Source organism: Nerophis ophidion, linkage group LG09 (genome assembly GCF_033978795.1).
Source record: "Nerophis ophidion isolate RoL-2023_Sa linkage group LG09, RoL_Noph_v1.0, whole genome shotgun sequence".
Taxonomy (NCBI): Eukaryota; Metazoa; Chordata; class Actinopteri; order Syngnathiformes; family Syngnathidae; genus Nerophis; species Nerophis ophidion.
Window position 1 is genome coordinate 37888231 of NC_084619.1, and position 23844 is coordinate 37912074.

Consider the following 23844-nt stretch of genomic DNA (forward strand, 5'->3'; position numbering starts at 1 on the left):
AGGGCTTTAAAACTAGATTTGACAATTCTTAGACGGGTCTGAAACATGTCAGACTCGTCTCATGAGCCCCAAGAAGCTGTTTTCGTCGTCACCAGGCTAATATTGCATGTTGTGGTGCACTATACAAGAATTATAAGTGTTTGAAATGTGAACGTTTTGTTCAAGGGGGGAACAATACAGATTTACCCTGTATTCAACTTGATATTAAAGGAATACTTCATTGAAATAAACTTGCTCCAAGGCCCCAATGGGATCTAAAATCCATTTAAAAGCCCCTAAAATGAGCAGGATACTAACTGTACAATGACTTGAACGTGTGCTTGAGTAAACAACCTAAAAAAAAATTGCTGATCGAAGCAGTTTTGCCACTGATTGTGTGCTGGTCAGCTCACTCTCACCAACTCACTTCTGCTCAGAAACTTATCTGCTTCCTGTCACGGACGGCGTAACTTCTTCTCTAGCAGACTTCTCTGACAAGGCCGGTGTCAGAGAACATAATATTTTATTTGGTGTCTCTCTTTAATCAACTTATCAGAAATATTTTAAAACATTTAGAGGAGTCAGGAACTATAAAAAAAGAACAAGCCTACATTTGACGACGTTTGTTTGATCAACTTCAGGGGATAAATAATATTCAATAATTAATGATGTTCCTTTAATACATGGTTTCTGATGAGATTAAAGAATACAGTATGTCTATTTTGATACATTCAGCAAAATAACTATAACTATATGTTGCCTTAATTGCTTCAAAAATCATTATTTACAAATCAATTCCTCGCATTTGATCAAATTCTTACCAATGCATCATAATAATTCCCTAAATTCGCCCAAAAACAGATTAACTCGCTGGAATATAAAGACAATATAACATAAATCCATAAACGTGGATGCATATGCAAAAGTGCAATATATTTATCTGTTGCTTTTTATTTCTCTTCTTATTGTAATAATTTATAAATATCTGCACCTTATTGCTGTTTTATCCTGCACTACAACGAACTAATGCAACACAATTTCGTTCTAATCTGTACTGTATAGTTCAAATTTGATTGATAATTAAGTAAGTCTAAGTCAATGAATTCATCAATTGTATGAGATAGGACAATATTGAGCCCCTGTTTACACTAAGTCGGATAAGCTTATTCAGGGTAAATCACACCTAACCTTATCCATGTCCACACACAACAATGCCACCGTTTAAGACCCCCGCCCCCTCTGTCCGCCGGCGCAACGCGACCTAGTACTCATGTGTGAAAGTTCTTAAATTTAACTTATCTGAACAGTATCCAGTGTTGTGGTATTTCAATTAACTGGAATCCAGTGTGCTGCGGTATCCTATTGTAGTGAATCACACCTGAGCCATCATAAATTAACAATACCTTTATTAGACACGTTTTGTTTTTTTCATAACATGGTCACTACTACCTAGTTTCTCTTGTTATATTCTTATTTTACTGTTATATTTTTTATTCCCATTGTTGCTTTTTATTTCTCTTGTTATTGTAATATTTTTCTATTTTGTTTCCATTTATACCCCCATTATTTGCTTTTTACTTTTTAAATTGATCTTAACTATGTACACTGCTGCTGGAATTTTAATTTTCCTGAAGGAACTCTCCTAAAGGAATCAATAAAGTACTATCTATCCATCCATCCATCCATCCATCCATCCATCCATCCATCCATCCATCTATCTAAACAATGTGATAAAGAACATTTTACGTTAATCAATCTAGGGATCTAAAAATTTGGTCTGGACACTTCACTATTTTGCTTCACCTTCATTGTCCATTAATTTTTGGTGACTTTATATACTCTGGACCTAGACGTTGAATCCGCGACATACATTAGATTAGACTAGATTAGATAGTACTTTATTTATTCCGTCAGGAGAGTTCCTTCAGGAAAATTACAATTTTCAGCACAATCCCATTCAAGATCAGACAAACATTACAGGGAGACAGAACAGGATCGCTGACGGGTCTGCCGGCTTCCAGCGCCCCTTACAAAAAAGATGACATACAGGTAAACAGGGGGGGGGGGGATGGGAGAAAAGAATAGAAGATTAAAATAAATAAAAAATAAATAAAAAAAATCGGTCTTAGCCTGGGCCCTGGAGTGGGGGTGCAGACTGAGGCCAAGGGAAAAAAAACAAACAAAAAAAACAACTCATAGCCATAGTACACATCCCTCTTACATGTGTGTAAGAGGGAAACATTAAACATCAAAGAACACAGAGGACATTAAAGACATTAAAGCAGCAGATACAACCAGACACTTCTACATACAGCTTTGAATAAAAAGTAAAATTATCATATACACTGTGGTGGCCTCTGCGGTGTTTCACGCCATTGTCCGCTGGGGAGGAGTGAGCATGGCCAGAGACAGAAGCAGACCCAACAAAGCAACCAAGACAGCCGACTCCACTCTCGGCCAATGTCCAGTCCGCATGGATGAGCGAGGATACGTCCAAGGTGACTGAGGTGTCCGACACCTGCTCACCCAGTCGAGACACCGCGAAGCCTCTCCGTCCCAGCGCTCAGTGCTAGCTCCGCAGCCCTGTCCCCTCATCCGCATCTCCTCCAGTCCCTCCAAACAGACTCCGGTGTAGTAGAGACCCAGCAGCTGGTCTCCATGGCCAAAAGGCTCCCGGGAGGCAGATCCAAAAGTCCACAAAAAAAGCACCACAGAGGTCACGAAAGTGCCACCCCTTATCACACAGTCCCAAAGGGTCCCGGACCAAAATGCAAAAAAATATAATAACACATGAAAACAAGAGGGAAACACAAAAGGATGACACAAGAGCACAGAGCTCCTGCCTAAAGCAGCCACTACAGCAGCGCCATCTTGGAAAAAAAAAAAAATTAATTAAAAAAACAAAAAAACATGGCGGACAATAACTGATACAGTCTGCTTTGCCAGTCCAAATGCGTTCACCGTTTTCCATAGTTTTCCCTCAACGGCCAGGTAATACTAAGCACATGCTACCTTTTTTTATCACATCCACGGGAGCCTGCATTCTTGCTGGCTCTTCTTCGACAAATGGACAAAGTTTTTCTCTTAAGTGGAATCACAGCTGACCTGGACATTTGAAAGTTCTCTTGCCGTCTGAGATGTGTTGTATCCGAAATAGCTGCAAAGGCTTTCTCTTAAGGTATTCATGTGTGATTTCCAAAAGCGTCTGTACATATAGAACAGTGGTTCTATATGTACCTTGTTGGAGTTACCGAACCCCACCAGTTTCATATGCGCATTCACCGAACCCTTCCTTAGTAGAAAAAATAAATAAAAAATTCTAATTCAAGACAAAGTTATAGGTTTTTTTACTGGTGCACAAAATGAACCGTGCATGAACATCACCTTGTTCAAAGAACAAAACCAACACAGTGCATGAACTCACAACAAACTACACACCTGCAAATCAGATGGAAAATTAGAGGGAACATTGTTTGGGGGTATCCATAATACGCCGATAGGGAGAAGTTTTTATTTACACGATGAGTCGGGTGTATCTTGACCTCCGCGGCAGAGGCTCCGCCGAACCCCTGAGGCAGACTCACCGAACCCCTAGGGTTCGATCGAACCCTGGTTAAGAACCACTGATATAGAAGAAGGAGAAACACGGGCATGTCTGGATGACTCGCCTCCATCTTTCCAGTGGTTAGCTCCGAGTTACGAAACCGCTTTATTATGAAGCTGTCTGTGACGCGTACTTTCTTTAGACACTTCCTCTCCGAACTCACTTTTTAAACGATCAATGAGTCCATACAAAGCTAAGACCCGGCGATTCAAGAAATACACGGTGCACTTAGCTGTGTAAAAATGTGTCCGAGGAGGGAGACCTTAAACGCTGGTTTAGTGTGGCTGAAACGGGGCTTAGACTAAATAGCTATTCGTTTAAGGCGAGGGTCGGCAACCCGCGGTTTTAGAACCGCATGCGGCTCTTTAGTGCTCCCCTAGTGGCTTTCTAGAGCTTTTTCAAAATTGTATGAAAAACGGAAAAAGATGAGGGTGGAATAAACATATTTTTTGTTTTAATATGGTTTTTGTAGGAGGACAAACATGACACAAACCTCCCTAATTGTTATAAAGCACCCTGTTTGTATTAAACATGCTTCACTGATTTGAGTATTTGGCGAGCGCCGTTTTGTCCTACTAATTTTGGCGGTCCTTGAACTCACAGTAGTTTTTTTACATGTATAACGTTCTCTGACTTTCTAAGACGTTTTTTATGCCACTTCTTTTTCTGTCTCATTTTGACCACCAAACTTTTAATGTTGTACGTGAATGCACAAAGGTGAATATTTTGATGTTATTGACTTGTGTGGAGTGCTAATCAAACATAGTTGGTCACTGCATGACTGCAAGCTAATCGATGCTATCATGCTAATTAGGCTAGCTATATGTACATATTGCATCATTATGCCTCATTTGTAGGTGTATTTGAGGTCATTTAGTTTCCTTTAAGTCCTCTTAATTCAATTTATATCTCATGACACACTATCTGTATGTAATATGGCTTTTATTTTTTTGCGGCTCCAGACAGACTTGTTTTTATATTTTTGGTCCAATATGGCTCTTTCAACATTTTGGGTTGCCGACCCCTGGTTTAAGAGGTTAAACGATTATTGTAGACATGGCCTCAGTCTGACTGACATTGTCAATCACTTGAAGTATGCGGCATGTAAAATGATGCTGCTATTAAGGTTCAGTGGAACCTTGCTTAATGAAACCCTCAAGTTGCAAACTTTTTGATCAAGCCAGATACAGATATGCCTGTGTGCGAGCCATGTATCTGTGTACGAATGCCTCCAGGCAAAAAAGGATAGGTGCAGCCCTCCACTTGACTTGCTTTGCAGGAAAAGTCACGTCCCAACATTAAAGCACATGTGCCTTTTTCTGTGGTGTTTTGCCTTTTGACTAATTGTATCCATTTTCCTAACTCAATAAGAGTCCCAAAAACTCAACAGACCAGCGTAGACATAAGGAGCGAATCGCTGTGGAGTTAAAAAAAAAGTCTATTTGCAAAGAGTGCAGTAATGGCGCTCACAAGCATGACCTCAGCACAGTAACCACATCAAGTTAAATTGTCTTTTACCAGAGCAGCCTTATGTTACAGCGGAGGAAAAGACAGTATCTCTTCTCTTTTTCCAGCGTGGCCCCTCGCGCTCCCACAGCAAAAACACGCAAACACGTCTCCCCCGTCTAACCTTCCCCAATCCTGCTCCCTCTGTCCACTGCTTCTTCTCAGCTTGGATTTTACCTTTTAAAATGTTTATTTTTGTACCAATATGAATGTTAAATTTAAGCGTTTTTGTGATTTTGTTTGCGAGGGCACATCTATTTGTGGCCGTGTTGGCAGAGCAGAGCATACAGTAGCTTGCTGTTCTTCTGAATTGTTTTAATTAATAAGAAAGTTGATCCATTACCCTATTATGTTTGTTTTATATACAGTACTGTATAGCACTTTATATTGTGTTCAAATTGTACAAACCTTAACTAACCCATTGAAGCCATTATTCATATTTACATTGTTTCTCATAGTTTGAGTTTATTTCGAAAATGTATATAATTCCAAGATGATACATCCTAATTTCCAGTTTCTCTTTTCGACATGTTAAGAAAAGGAGTAATAAGAAGCAGAGCTCATTAAATCCCATCTTTAACGTAGCCCTATTTCATTACATAACAATTGCCAACACTTTTGTTAACTTCCTGTTCTTAATTTATTCAGAATATAGTCCATTAATAATAACATTAGAAATAAATAGATAAATAATCATACTGAAATAAGTGAAATAAGTTGTATTTTACATAGTGAGACGGAAAGGATTATCAGTAAGTTTAGAGTGTTTATCATGGTTCTTCTTCTTTATACTTTGTAAATTCTCTGAGTTTGAACAGTTTCTTAAACTGGATTATATTAGTAAATTTTTTGATTTCTTTACTTAATCCATTCCATAATTTAATTCCACATACTGATTGGTGTATGTTTTACGTGCATACAAATTTTTTGAGTTACTTTTTTCTCTGGGGTTATATTTATCTTCCTTTGTTCAGAATAAATGTTGTATATTCTTGGGTAGCAGGTTTTAATTTGCTTTGTGCATAATTTTAGCTGTTTCCAAATTGAATTGGGATTCCAATATGTTCACTTCAATAAATAGGGTTTGAATGTTCTTTATATCCATCATTGTGTATTATTCTAACTGATCTTTGTTGTAACACAATTAGTGACTGAAACCTACTTTTGTAGATATTTCCCCTAATTTTAGCACAATGACACAGATATGTTAACAGTAGAGAGCAGTAAAGAATATGAAGTGGTTTTTGGTCCAATACATATTTAGCTTATTCATTAATGTGGTATTTTTGGCTATCTTATGTTGTATGTATTTTATATGAGATTTCCAGTTCATGTTATCATTTATTATTACACCCAAAAATCTGATTTCATTCACTCTTTCAATGTCTACTTCGTCTGTTTGTATTTGTGTTTGACTTTCCCTTCTACTGTTGCTGAATAGCATTATTTTAGTTTTGCTGAGGTTTATGTATAGTATGTTTTTGTCAAACAATCTCATCTGTCAGACAATTTATTAATTTGTTATATTATTATTTGTATTAGCTTCTGTGTTTGTGTTCGCCTAGCTTCATGTTTTGCTTCCTGTTAGTTAAGTTGCTTCTTATCCAGTTTAAGACCAACCCTCTGATGCCATACAGTTCCAAGTTTTTGATTGAAATATTGTGATTAATTTTGTAAAATGATTTAGTTAAATCTATAAAAACTGCAGCGGCACACTGTTTACCATGTCTTGCTGTAATTTCCTCTTGTAATTTTGATTAGAGCGATTGATGTTGAAATATTATGATTCTCGGGCACAGCCACCACTGCTGCCCACTGCTCCCCCATTCCGCACCCCCTTCAGGGGTTGAACAAGGGGAAGGGTCAAATGCAAAAGACAAATTTCACCACACTTAGTGTGTGTGTGTGTGTGTGTGTGTGTGTGTGTGTGTGTGTGTGTGTGTGTGTGTGTGTGTGTGTGTGTGACAATGATTGGTACTTTAATTTTAACTTAATATTAGCTTTGTATCCATTTTTTTTTTCAGCGAGTAGTCTGTTTGTTTATGAAATGGAGAATTCTTACCAAGAACTCTGCTTCATTATACAAACTTTTTTGTTTCCAAACGCTGTTTAAGAACCAATTAAATTTGTGAATGGATGTTCCACTATACTTAAGTAACCATTTCAATAAATTGTACTTTTACTGTAGCATACTTTTTACTTTTACTTGAGTATTTCTGTAAGGAAGAAACACTACTATTACTCGGTTACATTGAGTTTTACATTGAGACTTCTTTCATCAGGCACGGTCACTTGATGCAGTTTCACCAATCCAACAAAAAATGTGCATTTTTATAGTGCATGCTGAAGTAAGGTCTCTGTCTCTCACATGTACACACACGCAAACACGCACACCAAATATGTTTGTAAGGTAGTACAGTTAAAAAACGTTACTGAATAAACCAGTAGTTTTTCACCAATTTCTGAGTACTTGATTAATTTTATTTACTGAACACTTACTTAGTCTTTATCAAGCAATGATTTGGATGGCAACTTTTTACTTTTATTTGGGTCATATTACTCTTATGTAACGGTACTCATACTGGAGTACAGTTTTGGGCTACTCTATCCAGCTTTGATGATAGTCAGTTTTTTCGAGAATGTACATTCACTCAAAAAGCAGTTTATAGTACATTCAAGGGAAACTTAAACACTATTTTGTTCATAATGTCCAGTAAAACAGTGGTTCTCAGCCTTTTTTCAGTGATGTACCACCCCCTGTGAACATTTTTTTAATTCAAGTACCCCCCTAATCAGAGCAAAGCATTTTTGGTGGGAAAAAAAAAAAGACAAAAAGAAGTAAAATACAGCACTATGTCATCAGTTTCTGATTTATTAAATTGTATAACAGTGCAAAATATTTCTCATTTGTAGTGGTCTTTCTTGAAGTATTCGGAAAAAAGATATAAAAATAACTAAAAACTAAATAAACAAGTGATTCAATTATAAATAAAGATTTCTACACATAGAAGTAATCATCAACTTAAAGTGCCCTCTTTGGGGATTGTAATAGAGATGCATCTGGATGCATGAACTTAATTCTACACATTTCTTCACAAAAAAAGCAATCTTTAACATTAAAATTTATGGAACATGTCCACAAAAAATCTAGCTGTCAACACTGAATGTTGCATTGTTGAATTTCTTTTCACATTACTTTCATATTTTATTGAAGTATTATTCAATAAATATATTTATAAAGGATTTTTGAATTGTTGCTATTTTTAGAACATTTTAAAAAAAATCTCATGTACCCCTTGGCATACCTTCAAGTACCCCCAGGGGTACGCGTACCCCCATTTGAAAACCACTGTTGTAAAACAGTTTCAGTGCCTAAAGAAACACAGTAAATATATATTTCGCCTTAAAGGGGAACTGATATTTTTTGGGTATTTTGCCTGTGGTTTTACAACATTATGAGAGACATGACTATGGATTTTTGTTTGTTCTTGTTTTTTAATTCTAAATTTAAAATAAATGTGATGAAAAGCCTGCTTACAATGGAGCCTATGGGAGCCGCACAACTCCGCCTACAAAGCCCTTAAAAAAAACACCTCCATTGAGGTTTTATATACATGCTTTAAGTATAAAAGTAATGTTGTAACAGGCATATTTATAATAACATTTAATATTTACGTATTTTGATCATTTTAATTTTGCATTAATTTCAAAAACACATCGCAACGCATCACTGATTATTACTCACTGCAAACTTCATGAGAGCCAACAAAAATAATTGTAAAAATCACTTACTGTACAAGTTCTGCTGCTATTAGGATGCAAACTGGTAGGATGTTGATCTATTCCCTATTAGATGAAGAATGACCATATCCTCACGAAGAAACGGGGGTGGAACTTAGTGTCAATTTGTGTCGTTCTCTCCATTTCTGGGCCCTAAATGGCTTTCAAAGTGTACCAACTTGTCAGAATACGTCCTCAGGCTTCTTTTGTCCATGTGATATGCATGATTTACGATCTACAATAAAAGTACTGGGAGCAGGGAAGTGAGGAAACAGCAGACCACACGATGATATAAACATAGGGAGACACAATAGGGATCACAGTGCTGCTATAAATAGTTTGTCTGCGTCACTAATATTCAAGTCACAAAATGTAAATGGAGTGTTGTTGGCGGTTTTCGAATGGTTAGTTATTGGATTTTATGGGGGAAATAGAGGACCTGCCATTAGCTTCTCTGTAAGAAGACTTATATTGATTTTGTTAGAAGGCATAAAAAATGATTGATTGTGAACAATAGGCAAAATTAAAAAAAAAAAAGTGCAGTTCTCCTAGAATGTTTGATTTGCTAGCTATGCTTAAATGTCATATGGTTTATGCAAGAAATATAAATATTTTTTAAAGCAACATGAAACATTCTTATTAGACCCAAGAATATTTGTGATATTTATAATAAAAATGTTGTTTTATTATACTTGATTTTAAATATATTGGTCTATAGCACATACAATTATGTGCAAATGGTTTATTCATATTCATATTTTTGAGGTAGCAGCTTTAAGTTTTGTATCAAATTCCTATGCGGTGCATAATAATTAGTTAAAGAAGTCTTTCTTGCGTGCAGAGAGATTTGCATAATCCAATGACATGGAATGAGCATATTGTCCAGTGGTGCTGTTCCAAACTCTACAAACCTCTGCAACATACGAATGCAATATGGTGTATTGGTCAGCCACAATAAAATGCATTGTATTTATCTTAGTTTATTGCTCATCTCAGCAAAAAGGAACAACAGAGAAATTATCTTTGTAAAGAAGTTTATGGTGCGCAACACGTTCTAGAAGAATGAGTTTCCATCTCGTGCGTAGCACCACCACTGCCGACGATTCACTTAACTTGACACTCATTTTTGGTCCCACTACTTTCACACACGTCAAGAGCCATCTCGCGTTGGGGGTCTGAGCTCTCGGGTATACACACAGACACACACACACCTCTTTCCACCACGCTGTGACGTTGTTGAGCGTCACCGTGGTGACAAATTGTAGGCGGGGGTGATCTCCACATCAGAGCAAAAGAAGGAAATTGAAGAAAGATAGTAGGCAGGGGTGAAAGCCTAGTGTGTGTGCATGCGTGTGTGTCTGTGGGTGTATCATAGTACAAGTCTCCTTGTAGAATGTGCGTTATTCCTGTAAGTCCCTCGCGCTGTACACAGAACATACAAAGTACATCAAATACAGGAGTAAAAAGATGAAAAATTGAAATAAAAAGAGAGCGAATCCTCATCTTATATATGGTGTTGCAAGAGAGGAAGGGTGAAACAAGTCTCAACAATGAGACCACTACACTGCACTGTTCATTTTAAATGAGCACATTCTCCCACACGTTCAAAGATACGATCTTCATCCTTCATGATGGTCCTGACAGTCGAGCTGCGCAGACCAGTGGTTCTCAAATGGGGGTACGCGTACCCTTGGGGGTACTTGAAGGTATGCCAAGGGGTACGTGAGATTTTTCAAAAATATTCTAAAAATAGCAACAATTCAAAAGTCCTTTAAAAATATATTTATTGAATAATATGTCAACATAATATGAATGTAAGTCATAAACTGTGAAAAGAAATGCAACAATGCAATATTCAGTGGTGAAAACTGGATTTATTGTGGACATGTTCCATAAATATTGATGTTAAAGATTTAAATTTTTGTGAAGAAATGTATAGAATTAAGTTCATGAATCCAGATGGATCTCTATTACAATCCCAAAGATGCAACTTAAGTTGATGATTACTTTTATGTGTAGAAATCTTTATTTATAATTGAATCACTTGTTTATTTTTCAACAAGTTTTAAGTTATTTTTATATCTTTTTTTCCAAATAGTTCAAAAAAGACCACTACAAACGAGCAATATTTTGCACTGTTATACAATTTAATAAATCAAAAACTGATGACATAATGCTGTATTTTACTTAATCTCTTTTTTTCCAACCAAAAATGCTTTGCTCTGATTAGAGGGTACTTGAATTAAAAAAATGTTCACAGGGGGTACATCACTGAAAAAAGGTTGAGAACCACTGGCTTAGACCAAGCATGCAAGCCTTTCTCCGCTTTCTGAGCATTTTACATTGTTTAAATTCGCTTCCATTGTGATATTTGTTCTTTTTTTTGGAAGCACCGCCATCAGAATAGTGTGCGTTACGATTGATACACAAGATCAAGGGCAAAAGGTGAATAGAAAACAACAAAAGTGATGAACAATAGGGAAGTTATACGTCCTGTATAACGTTTCGGTCATTGAAAGTTAAAGCACCACTGATAGACACACACACACTAGGTGTGGTGACATTACCCTCTGCATTTGACCAACCCCCTTGTTCCACCCCCTGGGAGGTGAGGGGAGCAGTGAGCAGCAGCAATGGTCACTCTCGGGAATCATTTTGGTGATTTAACCCCTGTTCCAACCTTTGATGCTGAGTACCAAGCAAGGAGATAATAGGTCCCATTTTTATAGTCTTTGGTATGACTCCGCCGGGGTTTGAACTCACGACCTACCCATCTCAGGGCGGACACTCTAACCACAAAGCCACTGAGCAGGCTTTATTATAACATTACTATATATTATTATATGATAAAATATGTATTATTGATTATTTATGGGATTGTAACGTAACACAAAACAACGTAATTTTGTTCTCTGGTTCATCCACTCTATACGAAACGTGTCTAAATGTAGCCACTGCTCCACCTCTTATGTCACCATTTGGTTTTGACTGCAAACTGTATTTTGAAAAATGACCGTCTTCTTTGTATGTGTTTGTTTGTGTGACCTCAGTGCCGCGAGAGCAGCTGCTGCAGACAGAAGAATATGACCTCAACGTGGTCCGCTTGTGCATACAGGTCTTCCTGCAGGATGAGACCAGCCACTGCACCCAAGCACTAAACCCCGTCGTCAGTAACCCCATCTATGACAACAGTAAGTTACTTTTTGTGTGTGTGCTTTACTGACAGCATTATTTGGCAAAAATACAGGTGTGAGTTCCAGACTACAAGTGGAAACGCACCCTATTTTTTTAAATATAAGATGTATTAATTCCAAAATTAAGATATTGCTGTCATAAACATTTCAATAACCAATGCTGTAATAGGCCGCAATATTTGGATACAAATGTAATTTTTTATGTCAGAATGTCATCCAGGGAAAGTTTTACTTAAATTTTACTTATTTGCTCAAAACCTGTTAACGGTTTAATTTATAGTCTAGTCAGGTTTTATTTTGAAGTGATATTAGCCAATTGGATCAGTCTCCTCACTCATCTTTCTCCTGACGTATGCATTGACCTAATCACTGATTGTATAACAACTATGGTGCCTTTCAGGTAAACATCTGCGGTTAAGATAAAGGAGCATGTGCAGTCAAAATAGATTGTGTGATTAGTCTGCATATACTGCATGCATGACTAATGTGATATTTGTTTGTCATTAATCATGAGTGATCTCGTTATTTTTGACAGCCCTAGTTTTAGAGGGCTATTATGATATTTTTAAAACACTTTCTTGTGGTCTACATAACATATATAGGTGGTTTGTTGCTTAAAATGTTCCATAGATTATGTTTATAGACCATTTACAAGCCTCTTTCTAACCATCTCTTCAGGATACGCCTATTTGTGGGCGGTCTTTTTTTATGTGCCTTCACTTTGACTGCGTCTTCTCTCTGTCGTCTTTGGTTGTAGTTTTAACGCTTTCCTATGGAGTCTGCTGACATATATAAATCAGAACTATACACTACTTTGTATTAAATATGGCAACATCAGAGGTTGCATGTGCATGTACTAGCCAGTCTGCTTCACAACAATAGGATAGAGAAAAAGAAATAGCTTAATGACTACAGAGTCTGACTACAAAGTCGGGATTACTAAAGCACAATGGTCTGACGTCACCAATAAGAAAACATCTCTAATGGGACAAATTCCAAACAGATCGTTAAGCGCAGGAATTCTTAAAGTTTTTGACCTTGGGTTCCAAGTTTATCCACTATAGAGGGACCCGGGGCCCATTCAAATGTTAACACAGAAATAGAAATCTTACTTTTGATTTTAATGGTATTTAATACTTAAAGCTAACCTGCAGTTTACAATCTTGTCTAATGATATAAAACCATGTGTTAATCACATGGATTATTATTTATTTAGCACATAAAACTCAGGCTTAGGTCAGGCTGATTAGAAAAATAATTGCTCAACAGATATATACTACATATAAATAACTGACGAAAAATAAATGTACTTACAACTAAGTTGTGCTAAAGTAAATAAAGTGAAATAATAATGAATAGTTTTCTTTACTAAAGTGTCAACAAAATTAAAGTGCAATTGAAAATACAGATTTACCACTTTAGTCATAATCTTTGCACTTAAACGTCTCTATGATTTTAGCTCCAGACTTCTGTTTGTTTGAGACATTCATTCCTGCCACAAGGGGTGGAAAAGTGTAGTACAATTGTGGCTCATATAGACCACAGCTGAAAAACAAATATTTTTCAGGCCCCAGTTCTATGGTTAAGAAACACCGGTTTAGCGGAAGTCTGAAGGAAGGCAAGATTGTTTTATATTAGGGCTGTCAACGTTCGCGAATTAACGCGTGTGATTAATAAAAAAAAGATTGTGTTATATCACAAATGAGTGAAGATTAATCAAATCCAGGTTAACCCGGAATACGCGTGCATTCCTACACTGTATATGATTGCGATGAGACATGGACATCAAAACAGAACTTTAGATTTAACTGAGGTAACATCGACAGCCAGCAGAGGAGAACGCTACCATGGCAGACTTCAACTCCGTTATTGTTGTCATTGCTTTAAATGGACAGCCACAGCATGAAAGCCATTTAACATGGGTGAAGACCAAGTCCTTCAAGAAGATGTCATTCATATCGCCACAGCTGATTTGTCGTACCTTGAAGAGGCACAAGTACATCAAAGATAAACCGACTGTACACAAACAAGAGCATCAACTTGTAACTACAGACTGAACGTGAACTTATTTTGCTTACTGGAGAACGTTTGACATCTGTAAGTAATCACAGCGAGCTGGTGTTGTGTTGTACCTAGGGCTGGGCAACGATTAAAATTTTTTTAATCGAAGTTAATCGCACTATTTCTCTGATTAATCGCGATTAACTGCATTGTATACGCAAAGCCCAATAATGAATTCAAAAGTAGTGTGTAGTGCACCTTTATTGGAATATTCTCTCACATGAACAAAAGCGCCAAAACATTTGTTATACAAACACAATTTAAATCAGTCCTTGTTAAACAGTAGCAGTTAAATAGCATATTTTATGAAAATCAACTCAAAAAATGTAAATACAAACATTTAAGCTTATTGCCACTGCCAGGGTATTTAAATTATCCTGTTTGTTATGGAAAATAAATATAACCTACATACAAATCTCTGAGCCACAATCATAACATCTGAACAGGCAATTTCTGAGGTAACAGCAGAAACACTTTTTTTTTATCAAGGATCTTATGTTTAAAAAACCTATATTATAGGTAGTGGGTTGTTTTTGGGAATTTTTGATCAAATTATCCGTAGTAGCAATATTAATAATGTTGTGTTTATTCTGCGTAGTGCACTTAAAATAATTATGACCATATCTAGGAATTGATATGATGGGAATTTTCCGATTGTTTGCTTGGTGCTTTGATAAACTGAACGCATATACATGGTACACTATTGTGATGTTATGAGCCAGGGAAAAAAAGAACTACCCTACCCAGCATACAACAGGAGTGACGAGCATGCGCGGTAGCCCGGTATAGGTTGTGTCGCCATGACGGCATCTTGTATGTTGTGATATGCACGCTCTGAAAGTAAACGTTAAGAACTCAGCCAACACTCCTCGTCTGCATTATTCATAAATAGACAGACAACACATATACTCCGCTGCTTCACAGGCCGCTGGATGTAGCCGGCAAAGTATTCCCATGCTAGCTAGCCGGTCTAGCAAGCACGCGTCATTCAGTCCAAAACGGCCCGATCTATCCACATCCAGAATTTTCTGGCGGTCGTAAGTGATCCCGGAGTGACCACGCTGTAAGCCAGCCATGAAATTTGCAGAATTGTCCGGTATTTTTGCCAAATGTTCCATCTTTACCAAGAGCCCCTCGACGCCGAAGCTTATCCGGGAGACGTCATCTTGTTGAGAAAAGGCGTTAACTAAATAAAAGCATGTAAATAACATACGCAAATGTGCGATAAAATAATTGTCGGCGTTAATAGATTGATGAGTTAACTCGTAATTAACGCATTAATTTGCCCACCCCTAGTTGTACCATAACAAAAGATCAGCATTGTAATCTGAAAAGGTAAACAAGGTTTTTTTTTTGAACAACCAGTTTAACGAAAGAAGAGTTTAGTTCAGATCAGTTAAAAGTTTAGATTTAATTGGTGCACTATGTTAAGTTGTTTGTGTGTGTTTACTACATTATCTCTTAGTGTGCGTTTGTAACTTGTTTGCTATATTATTGCAAATACTTTCAAAATGTGCTCTTAATTTTTATTGTACTTACTGTCACCAACCTTTGAGCAAATCATTGACTTGCAGTTCAGTTCGACATTTTAAAAAATATTCTTATACGACATTCTGACTACAAAATTGCATGGCTTTAAACATTATGTTTTTTTTGTTAAGCACATTTTATTCATGCAAGCAAATAATAACCTGTGATCAATCATGACTAATCACTATACAAGAGTCTGATTTTAAAAGGAATAATTTGACAGCCCTATTTTATGAGTATCTTTGCCATGATCCCACGGTTTGATTTCACTTTTTCGGGAGTTATGGAGATCACAAATACACAATAACGGAAAATAGGTTAAAAAAAATTTGTTTTGCATCATTAGTCACTTTTAAGTAATATTGAAAGGTTGAAATCTGAGCTGTCAAGTTTGGCGAACACATGCAATTAATCACAATATATCATGGCACTAATCATGTATATTCGCAGATTAATCAAGCAATTGTGTCTTGACGTCACATGCTCTTTTACCTTAAAGATAACCTCTGATGATTTTAATCTGCATTGACAACACTTCTTTGTGGTCTATATGATATGTATCGGACATGCTCTGATGTAAATTTTGCATACATTTTAATCCACAGTCACTTTTATCGACTCCTGTTTGGAGTCTGTCTGAAACTTGTTTGTTTCAGGAGGCGGTCCCAGATTGCAAATGAAACCACGCCCCAAACTCTCCAAAAGTTTCAGAATTGATCTTTTGAGTATTATATCTAGAAGTGGTCACCGTTATTTTTGAAAATAAACTTCATAAACATTATATAGTTTCACCCGGTCACATCATTAAATCCACCTGCTTGCTCGCCAATCAATTCAGAGCAGCATAAACAAGTGTGCTTAATGTCACTGCATGTCACAGTTACAGTATGTGTTATCATGCACATGCACATGCTAAGATTAGCTGAAATCTGTTGCAGGTGCTTCAGTTATTTGTGAACTAATTTGGTGCCTGTCACACATACATTGTGAAAGGGGAAGTTGTATACACACACTAACCCTCAAACACACCGTTACAACATGGAGCACTTCCTCTTCTGACCTTAGACATGTGACTCAACTTGTAAACTAAACATTGCCCATCACTAGATACGTGCGTTTGCCCGAACTGCAAATGATAGCGAATAAAAACTTTGGTGTTTGCGCCCTGACACGTCACATGATCCATGTGCTTTGCTTTTTGCATGTTTGAAACAACAGGGGCCCCAAACACTGCAGAGCTGAGGATCTGTCGGGTCAACAGCAACAGTGGCTCCGTTAAGGGAGGAGATGAGATCTTCCTGCTTTGTGATAAAGTTCAAAAAGGTACTTATCCATTACAGAACTCGGGTCCTAAATATGATATAGTATTTCCACTTTGTATCTTTCTTTTATGGTATCTCTTCTTATATATTCTTCATCCAGTCAGTTCATTCTGCTCAGTCAATTTCCTCTTCCTCTCATGCATCTTTCCTTCAGATGACATCGAAGTCAGATTTTTCTCTTCTGACGGCTGGGAGGCCAAAGGCTCATTCTCCCAAGCTGACGTCCATCGCCAAGTGGCCATCGTATTTAAAACGCCACCTTTCTATAACACGTCTATAGCAGAGTCCGTCACTGTACACATGCAGCTGCGCCGACCGTCTGATCAGGAGGTCAGCGAACCGCTGGATTTCCGATATCTTCCCGATGACAAAGGTAAGCAGTGTGACCACTACTATTTTACGTTGTATATGCGTGTGTGTATATATATATATATGTGTGTGTGTGTATATATATACAGTGTGTGTATATATATATATATATATACACATATATATATATATATATATATATATATATATATATATATATATATATATATATATATATATATATATATATATATATATATATATATTAGGGGTGTGGGAAAAATCGATTCAAATTTGAATCGTGATTCTCACGTTGTGCGATTTAGAATCGATTCTCTTTTTCTTTTTTCTTTTTTTCAATCTAACAAAACAATACACAGCAATACCATAACAATACAATACAATTCCAAAACCAAACCTGACCCAGCAACACTCAGAACTGCAATAAAAAGAGCAATTGAGAGGAGACACAAACACGACACAGAACAAACCAAAAGTAGTGAAACAAAAATGAATATTATCAACAACAGTATTAATATTAGTTAACATTTCAGCATAGCAGTGATTAAAAATCCCTCATTGACATTTTCATTTGACATTTATAGAAATGAAAAAAAAAAAAAAGAACAATAGTGTCACAGTGGCTTACACTTGCATTGCATCTAATAAGCTTGACAACACACTGTGTCAAATGTTTTTACAAAGATAAAATAAGTCATATTTTTTGTTCGTTTAATAATTAAAACTAATTTACATTATTGCAATCAGTTGATAAAACATTGTCTTTTACAATTATAAAAGCTTTTTAAAAAAAATCTTCTACTCTGCTAGCATGTCAGCAGACTTCAGTAGATCCTGCTGAAATCTTATGTATTGAATAAATAAAAATTTGTTTTGAATCGGAAAAATATCGTTTTTGAATCGAGAATCGCATTTAATCGAAAAAAAAAAACAATTTATAATCGAATCGCGACCCCGAGAATCGATATTGAATCGAATCCTGGGACACCCAAAGAGTCGCAGCCCTAATACATATACATATATATATATATATATATATATATATATATATATATATATATATATATATATTACCCCGCCTTCCGCCCGATTGTAGCTGAGATAGGCGCCAGCGCCCCCGCGACCCCAAAAAGGGAATAAGCGGTAGAAAATGGATGGATATATATATATATATATATCGACGTCACTTTCAACCTGAGAAATAACAGCTACCAACCATTCACGAAACCCAACACAACACTCCAATACGTGCACCACGACAGCAACCACCCACCCACCACCACGAAAAGAATACCTACCGGAATTAATAAAAGGCTATCGATGCTGTCATCCAGCAAAGCTGAATTCGACCAAGCAACCCCCCCGTACCAGAAAGCACTTGATGAAAGCGGATACAACTTCACCCTCACCTATGAACCCACCCCAGGAAACCAACCAAAAAAGAGCAGAAAACGAAACAACATCATCTGGTACAATCCGCCATTCAGCAAAGACGTCTCAACCAACATCGGCCGCAAGTTCCTCACTCTGATCGACAAACACTTCCCCAAAGGCAACACCCTAAGAAAAATATTCAACAAGAACAACATTAAATTGAGCTACAGCTGTATGAATAACATGCAACAAATCATTTCAAACCACAACAAAGCAATTGCAAAAGGACTGCCTACCCCCAGACTAAACGACTCTGAAACCAATAATGAATGTAACTGTCGCAAGAAACCTGATTGCCCTCTCAACGGAAGGTGCTTACAGACATCAGTCGTTTACCAAGCAAAGGTAATACGCAAGGACATTAACACATCCGACACGTACGTAGGATTAACCGAAGGAGCGTTCAAAACAAGATGGAATAATCACAACGCCTCCTTTAGAAACCAGACTTTGCAGAATTCTACCGAACTCAGCAAACACATTTGGAACCTCAAAGACAATAATGTTGAATATTCAATAACATGGCAAATTCTTGCATCCAGCACACCTTACAACAGTGGTAATAAAAGATGCAACTTATGCTTAAAAGAGAAACTGTTTATTATATATCATCCAGAGCTATCATCCCTCAACAAGCGCAGTGAAATCATTTCAACATGCCGCCACAGGCGGAAACACCTCCTAGGTAACACATGAGCCAATCACCACACCCTACGCCTGCTTGTACCCACCCACTCTGTGCTCTATATAAACCATTGTATGTGAATGCTTCCATTAAAATCTCCTGATGATTGAGGGAACCCCTCATGAAACAGATCTGTAGAGATGAAGTAGTCTTGTGATTTTTTCCCACACCTACATATTGCGCTCTACCACGGTATCGAGCACTATTCTCCGGATAATCCAATCAAGACATATATATATATATATATATATATATATATATATATATATATAAAGGGGCAGAACTTTCCTCCAGAAGGTCCGATTTTTGTCCATGTGATGTCAGATGAAACTAAGATTGAGCTGTTTGGCCACAATACCCAGCAATATGTTTAGAGGAGAAAAGGTGAGGCCTTTAAACCACACTATTCCTACCATCAAACATGGTGGTGGTAGTATTATGCTCTGGGCCTGTTTTGCTGCCAATGGAACTAGTGCTTTACATAGAGTAAATGGGACAATGAAAAAGGAGGATTACCTCCAAAGTTTTCAGGACAACCTAAAATCATCAGCCCGGAGGTTGGATCTTGGGCGCAGTTGTGTGTTCCAACAGGACAATGACCCCAAACACGTCAAAAGTGGTAAAGGAATGGCTAAATCGGGCTAGAATTAAGGTTTTAGAATGGCCTTTTACAAAGTCCTGACTTAAATGTGTGGACAATGCTGAAGAAACATGTCCATGTCAGAAAAACAACAAATTTAGCTGAACAGCACCAATTTTGTCAAGAGGAGTGGTCAAAAATTCAACCAGAATCTTACCATAAGCTTGTGGGTGGCTACCAAAAGCGCCTTATTGCAGTGAAACTTGCCAAGGGACATGTAAGCAAATATTAACATTGCTGTATGTATACTTTTGACCCATCAGATTTGGTCACATTTTCAGTAGACCCATAATAAATTCATAAAAGAACCAAACTTCATGAATGTTTTTTGTGACCCACAAGTATGTGCTCCAATCACTCTATCACAAAAAAATAAGAGTTGTAGAAATAATTGGAAACTCAAGACAGCCATGACATTATGTTCTTTACAGGTGTATGTAAACTTTTGACCCCGAGACTGTATACATACTGTATATATATATATATATATACATTATATATAAAAATATATATTTATATAAAAATATTGTTTGCTTTCCTTTTTTTCAGACCCTTACGGATATAACAGGAAAAAGCGCAGTAGAGAGAACTTAATGAAGATGTCGGGACTATCAGGTAAGATTTGTCATTGAATATGATGCTCACATGCATTCATCATGGCAATTAATGCAACACTAATTTTGGGTCATTAATAATTTATTTGAACCGTGAGAGAACGATAATCAAGAACTTAGTTCACAGGTTTAGTCATTACTAGTGGTAAGTAAATAGAACTTGGCTTTGTCAAGGTATGAAACATTTTGCAACCTTCAGCTCTTTTTGTAGGGCCATCCCGCCCCAATGTGGGGCGGCATGGCGATGCATTGTGGGTGCCGTGTAGCCATTTTTGCTGGACATAGGTTTTCTTTACATGATTGTACTGTGTCCACAGTAATGTGAGACAGAGCAATAAACTGGAATAAAAGGGATTGTACAAAATAGAAAAATCAAAAGGCTGCACCAAGACAAACTACCCTATTCTGAAGGCTCGCTACCTTGATAAAATAAGTTAAAATGGTGGAATTGATTCATATGAGCACGTCCAATGGACAAGAGATTTGAGTAAGCTGCCGCAATTGTCGAAGCCAAACTTGTATTTATGTCGTCAACGAAGTCAGTATTTATACCAGCAAAAATTTTCGGAATGCCAAGTCTATTAAGGCTCATTTTCCTCCATTCAAATTGCACTTTCAATTTGTATATGTTCAAGATAAAGCGAAGGCACCCAGCCTCAATTCCTGAAAAAAACAAGCTCATTAGTACTTTTAAATAAAAAATCATTGTGCTACTGCTGGGCTTCACGGTGGCAGAGGGGTTAGTGCGTCTGCCTCACAATACGAAGGTCCTGCAGTCCTGGGTTCAAATCCAGGCTCAGGATCTTTCTGTGTGGAGTTTGCATGTTCTCCCCGTGAATGCGTGGGTTCCCTCCGGGTACTCCGGTTTCCTCCCACCTCCAAAGACATGCACCTGGGGATAGGTTGATTGGCAACACTAAATTGGCCCTAGTGTGTGAATGTTGTCTGTCTATCTGTGTTGGCCCTGCGATGAGGTGGCGACCAGTTCAGGGTGTACCCTGCCTTCCGCCCGATTGTAGCTGAGATAGGCGCCAGCGCCCCCCGTGACCTCAAAAGGGAATAAGCGGTAGAAAATGGATGGATGGATGTGCTACTGCTCTGAAAGTAATACTCTTTTTTTTTTTTGTGCTTACACAAGACTAAAAGTAAACAGACAATTTTTTTTCCAAATACTGTACAATGTTTGTCACATGCAGATAGCTTGGCTAATGCTAGCTGCCTACTAAATGTGACATGTAAAACAGAATAAAACAGGCTGTGATCCAAATGTACCAGTCTGCAAATGCTGTGAACACACCAACATATACAAGGTGATGGAGTTAAAAGTCATGTTTGATGGACTCACGGCTGCTTTACAGACTGTTCGTCGTCTCTTTATAAGCTTCATAACCTGACTTCCTTCAGCTTTGCTTTCACGCTGAAAATAATAAAAATCTCACCCTTTATTTTTTTAAGCAATCATGACAACCATTATAGCAGTTGATGAGACCACACATTTGCGCCATGTTTTGAACCTGTAAAAAAAAAAAACAGAATTTAAGCATAGAGTCTTGCTGGATTTTGAATCGCTTATTGACATGGCTGAATGCAACACCCGCAATGCTACTATAAGAGTTAGAAGACTGCATCGATGTATAGCTAATCTTTTTTTATGACTGAAGATGTGCATCATACAAAACCCAAAACCAGTGAAGTTTGCACGTTGTGTAGATCGTAAATAAAAACAGAATACAATGATTTGCAAGTCTTTTTTAACCTATTTTCAATTGAATTGACTGCAAAGACAAGATACTTAACGTTTGAACTGGTAAACTTTGTTATCTTTGCAAATATTAAATCCTTTGGAATTTGATGCCTGCAACATGTTTCAAAAAAGCTGGCACAATTGTCAAAAAAGACTGAGAAAGTTGAGGAATGCTCATCAAACACTTATTTGGAACATCCCACAGGTGAACAGGCTAATTGGGTACAGGTGGGTGCCATGATAGGGTATAAAAGCCGCTTCCATTAAATGCTCAGTCATTCACGAAGAAGGATGGGCCGAGAGTCACCATTTTGTGAACTAATGCGTGAGCAAATTGTCGAACAGTTTAAAAACAATATTTCTCAATGAGCCAGGGGAGTCACTAGCTTTTAAGGACGAGGGGGCTTAGCCCCCAGGAGATGCACAGGATGCGAGCGAACGTAGCGCACAAGCACAAAACTTCACAAACGGCTAACATATATATATATATATATATATATATATATATATATATATATATATATATAAATACTGTATATATATGAAAGACTTAAAGGTTTACTAGAGGATGTGTATCAAGGATTTGTATCAATAATGTAGGAATACTGTACCAACAATGGTAATAGAGAACTTGCAATAATGGTAAGGTAAACATTGAGCACATGTTAACACTTTGAGACAGAGTACAACAGCAAGTGAAATTAAATTAAAGACCCTAATCTCTATATTTGAACCAAACCCAATATTTGTATTTTAGTTTGAATCGATTAATAGTTTGTCATTGCTTGTGTTGTAAGTCCAGTTTGTTCCATAGTTGTATTCCGCATACAGACACACAAAAATTTTTACAAGTGGTTTGAGCTCTCGGCAATGAGAAATATCCAAAGCCTCTCAAGTTATGAGCCTGCACTCGTCTTATAAAAAAACGTTGTAGATAAGGCGGCAATCATTTGTTAAAAGCTTTATATAAGATTATTAATGTATTATATTTAACAAGGTCATCAAATTTGAGCAACTGTGATTGCATAAAAAGATTATGAGTATGTTCTAAATAACCAACGTTGTGAATGATCCGCACTGCTTTTTTCTGTAATATGATCAGAGGATGAATTGTGTTGTAGTAAGTATTCCCCTATATTTCAACACAATATGTAAGATATGGCAGTACCAAGGTGCAGTACAGAGTACGGAGTGCATTTTCTTTGAGGTATAGTTTTGCTTTGTTTATAATTGAGAGGCTTTTAGAGATTTTGGTTTTAATGTGTCTGACTTAAGGTTTCCATGATAGTTTACTATCAATTATTACTACCAAAAATGTATTCTCATTTACGATTTCAATTTGGGTACCATCAATACTTACTTTCTGTTCAGACGTTATATTGCGATTTCCAGACATCACTATCTTAGTTTTATTTATATTC

General features: G+C 37.1%; 1 protein-coding gene across 1 annotated transcript in view; it reads left to right on the forward strand.

Annotated features, from left to right (window-relative positions):
* The window catches only part of rel (v-rel avian reticuloendotheliosis viral oncogene homolog), a 56551-nt gene that overhangs the window by 19789 nt on the left and 12918 nt on the right, over nucleotides 1-23844 (forward strand). Inside the window, exons 6-9 of the mRNA XM_061910944.1 lie at nucleotides 11920-12060; nucleotides 16873-16977; nucleotides 17131-17349; nucleotides 20615-20680. Of these exons, the coding sequence (XP_061766928.1) occupies nucleotides 11920-12060; nucleotides 16873-16977; nucleotides 17131-17349; nucleotides 20615-20680 (531 nt within the window). The remainder of the gene's footprint in view (nucleotides 1-11919; nucleotides 12061-16872; nucleotides 16978-17130; nucleotides 17350-20614; nucleotides 20681-23844) is intronic.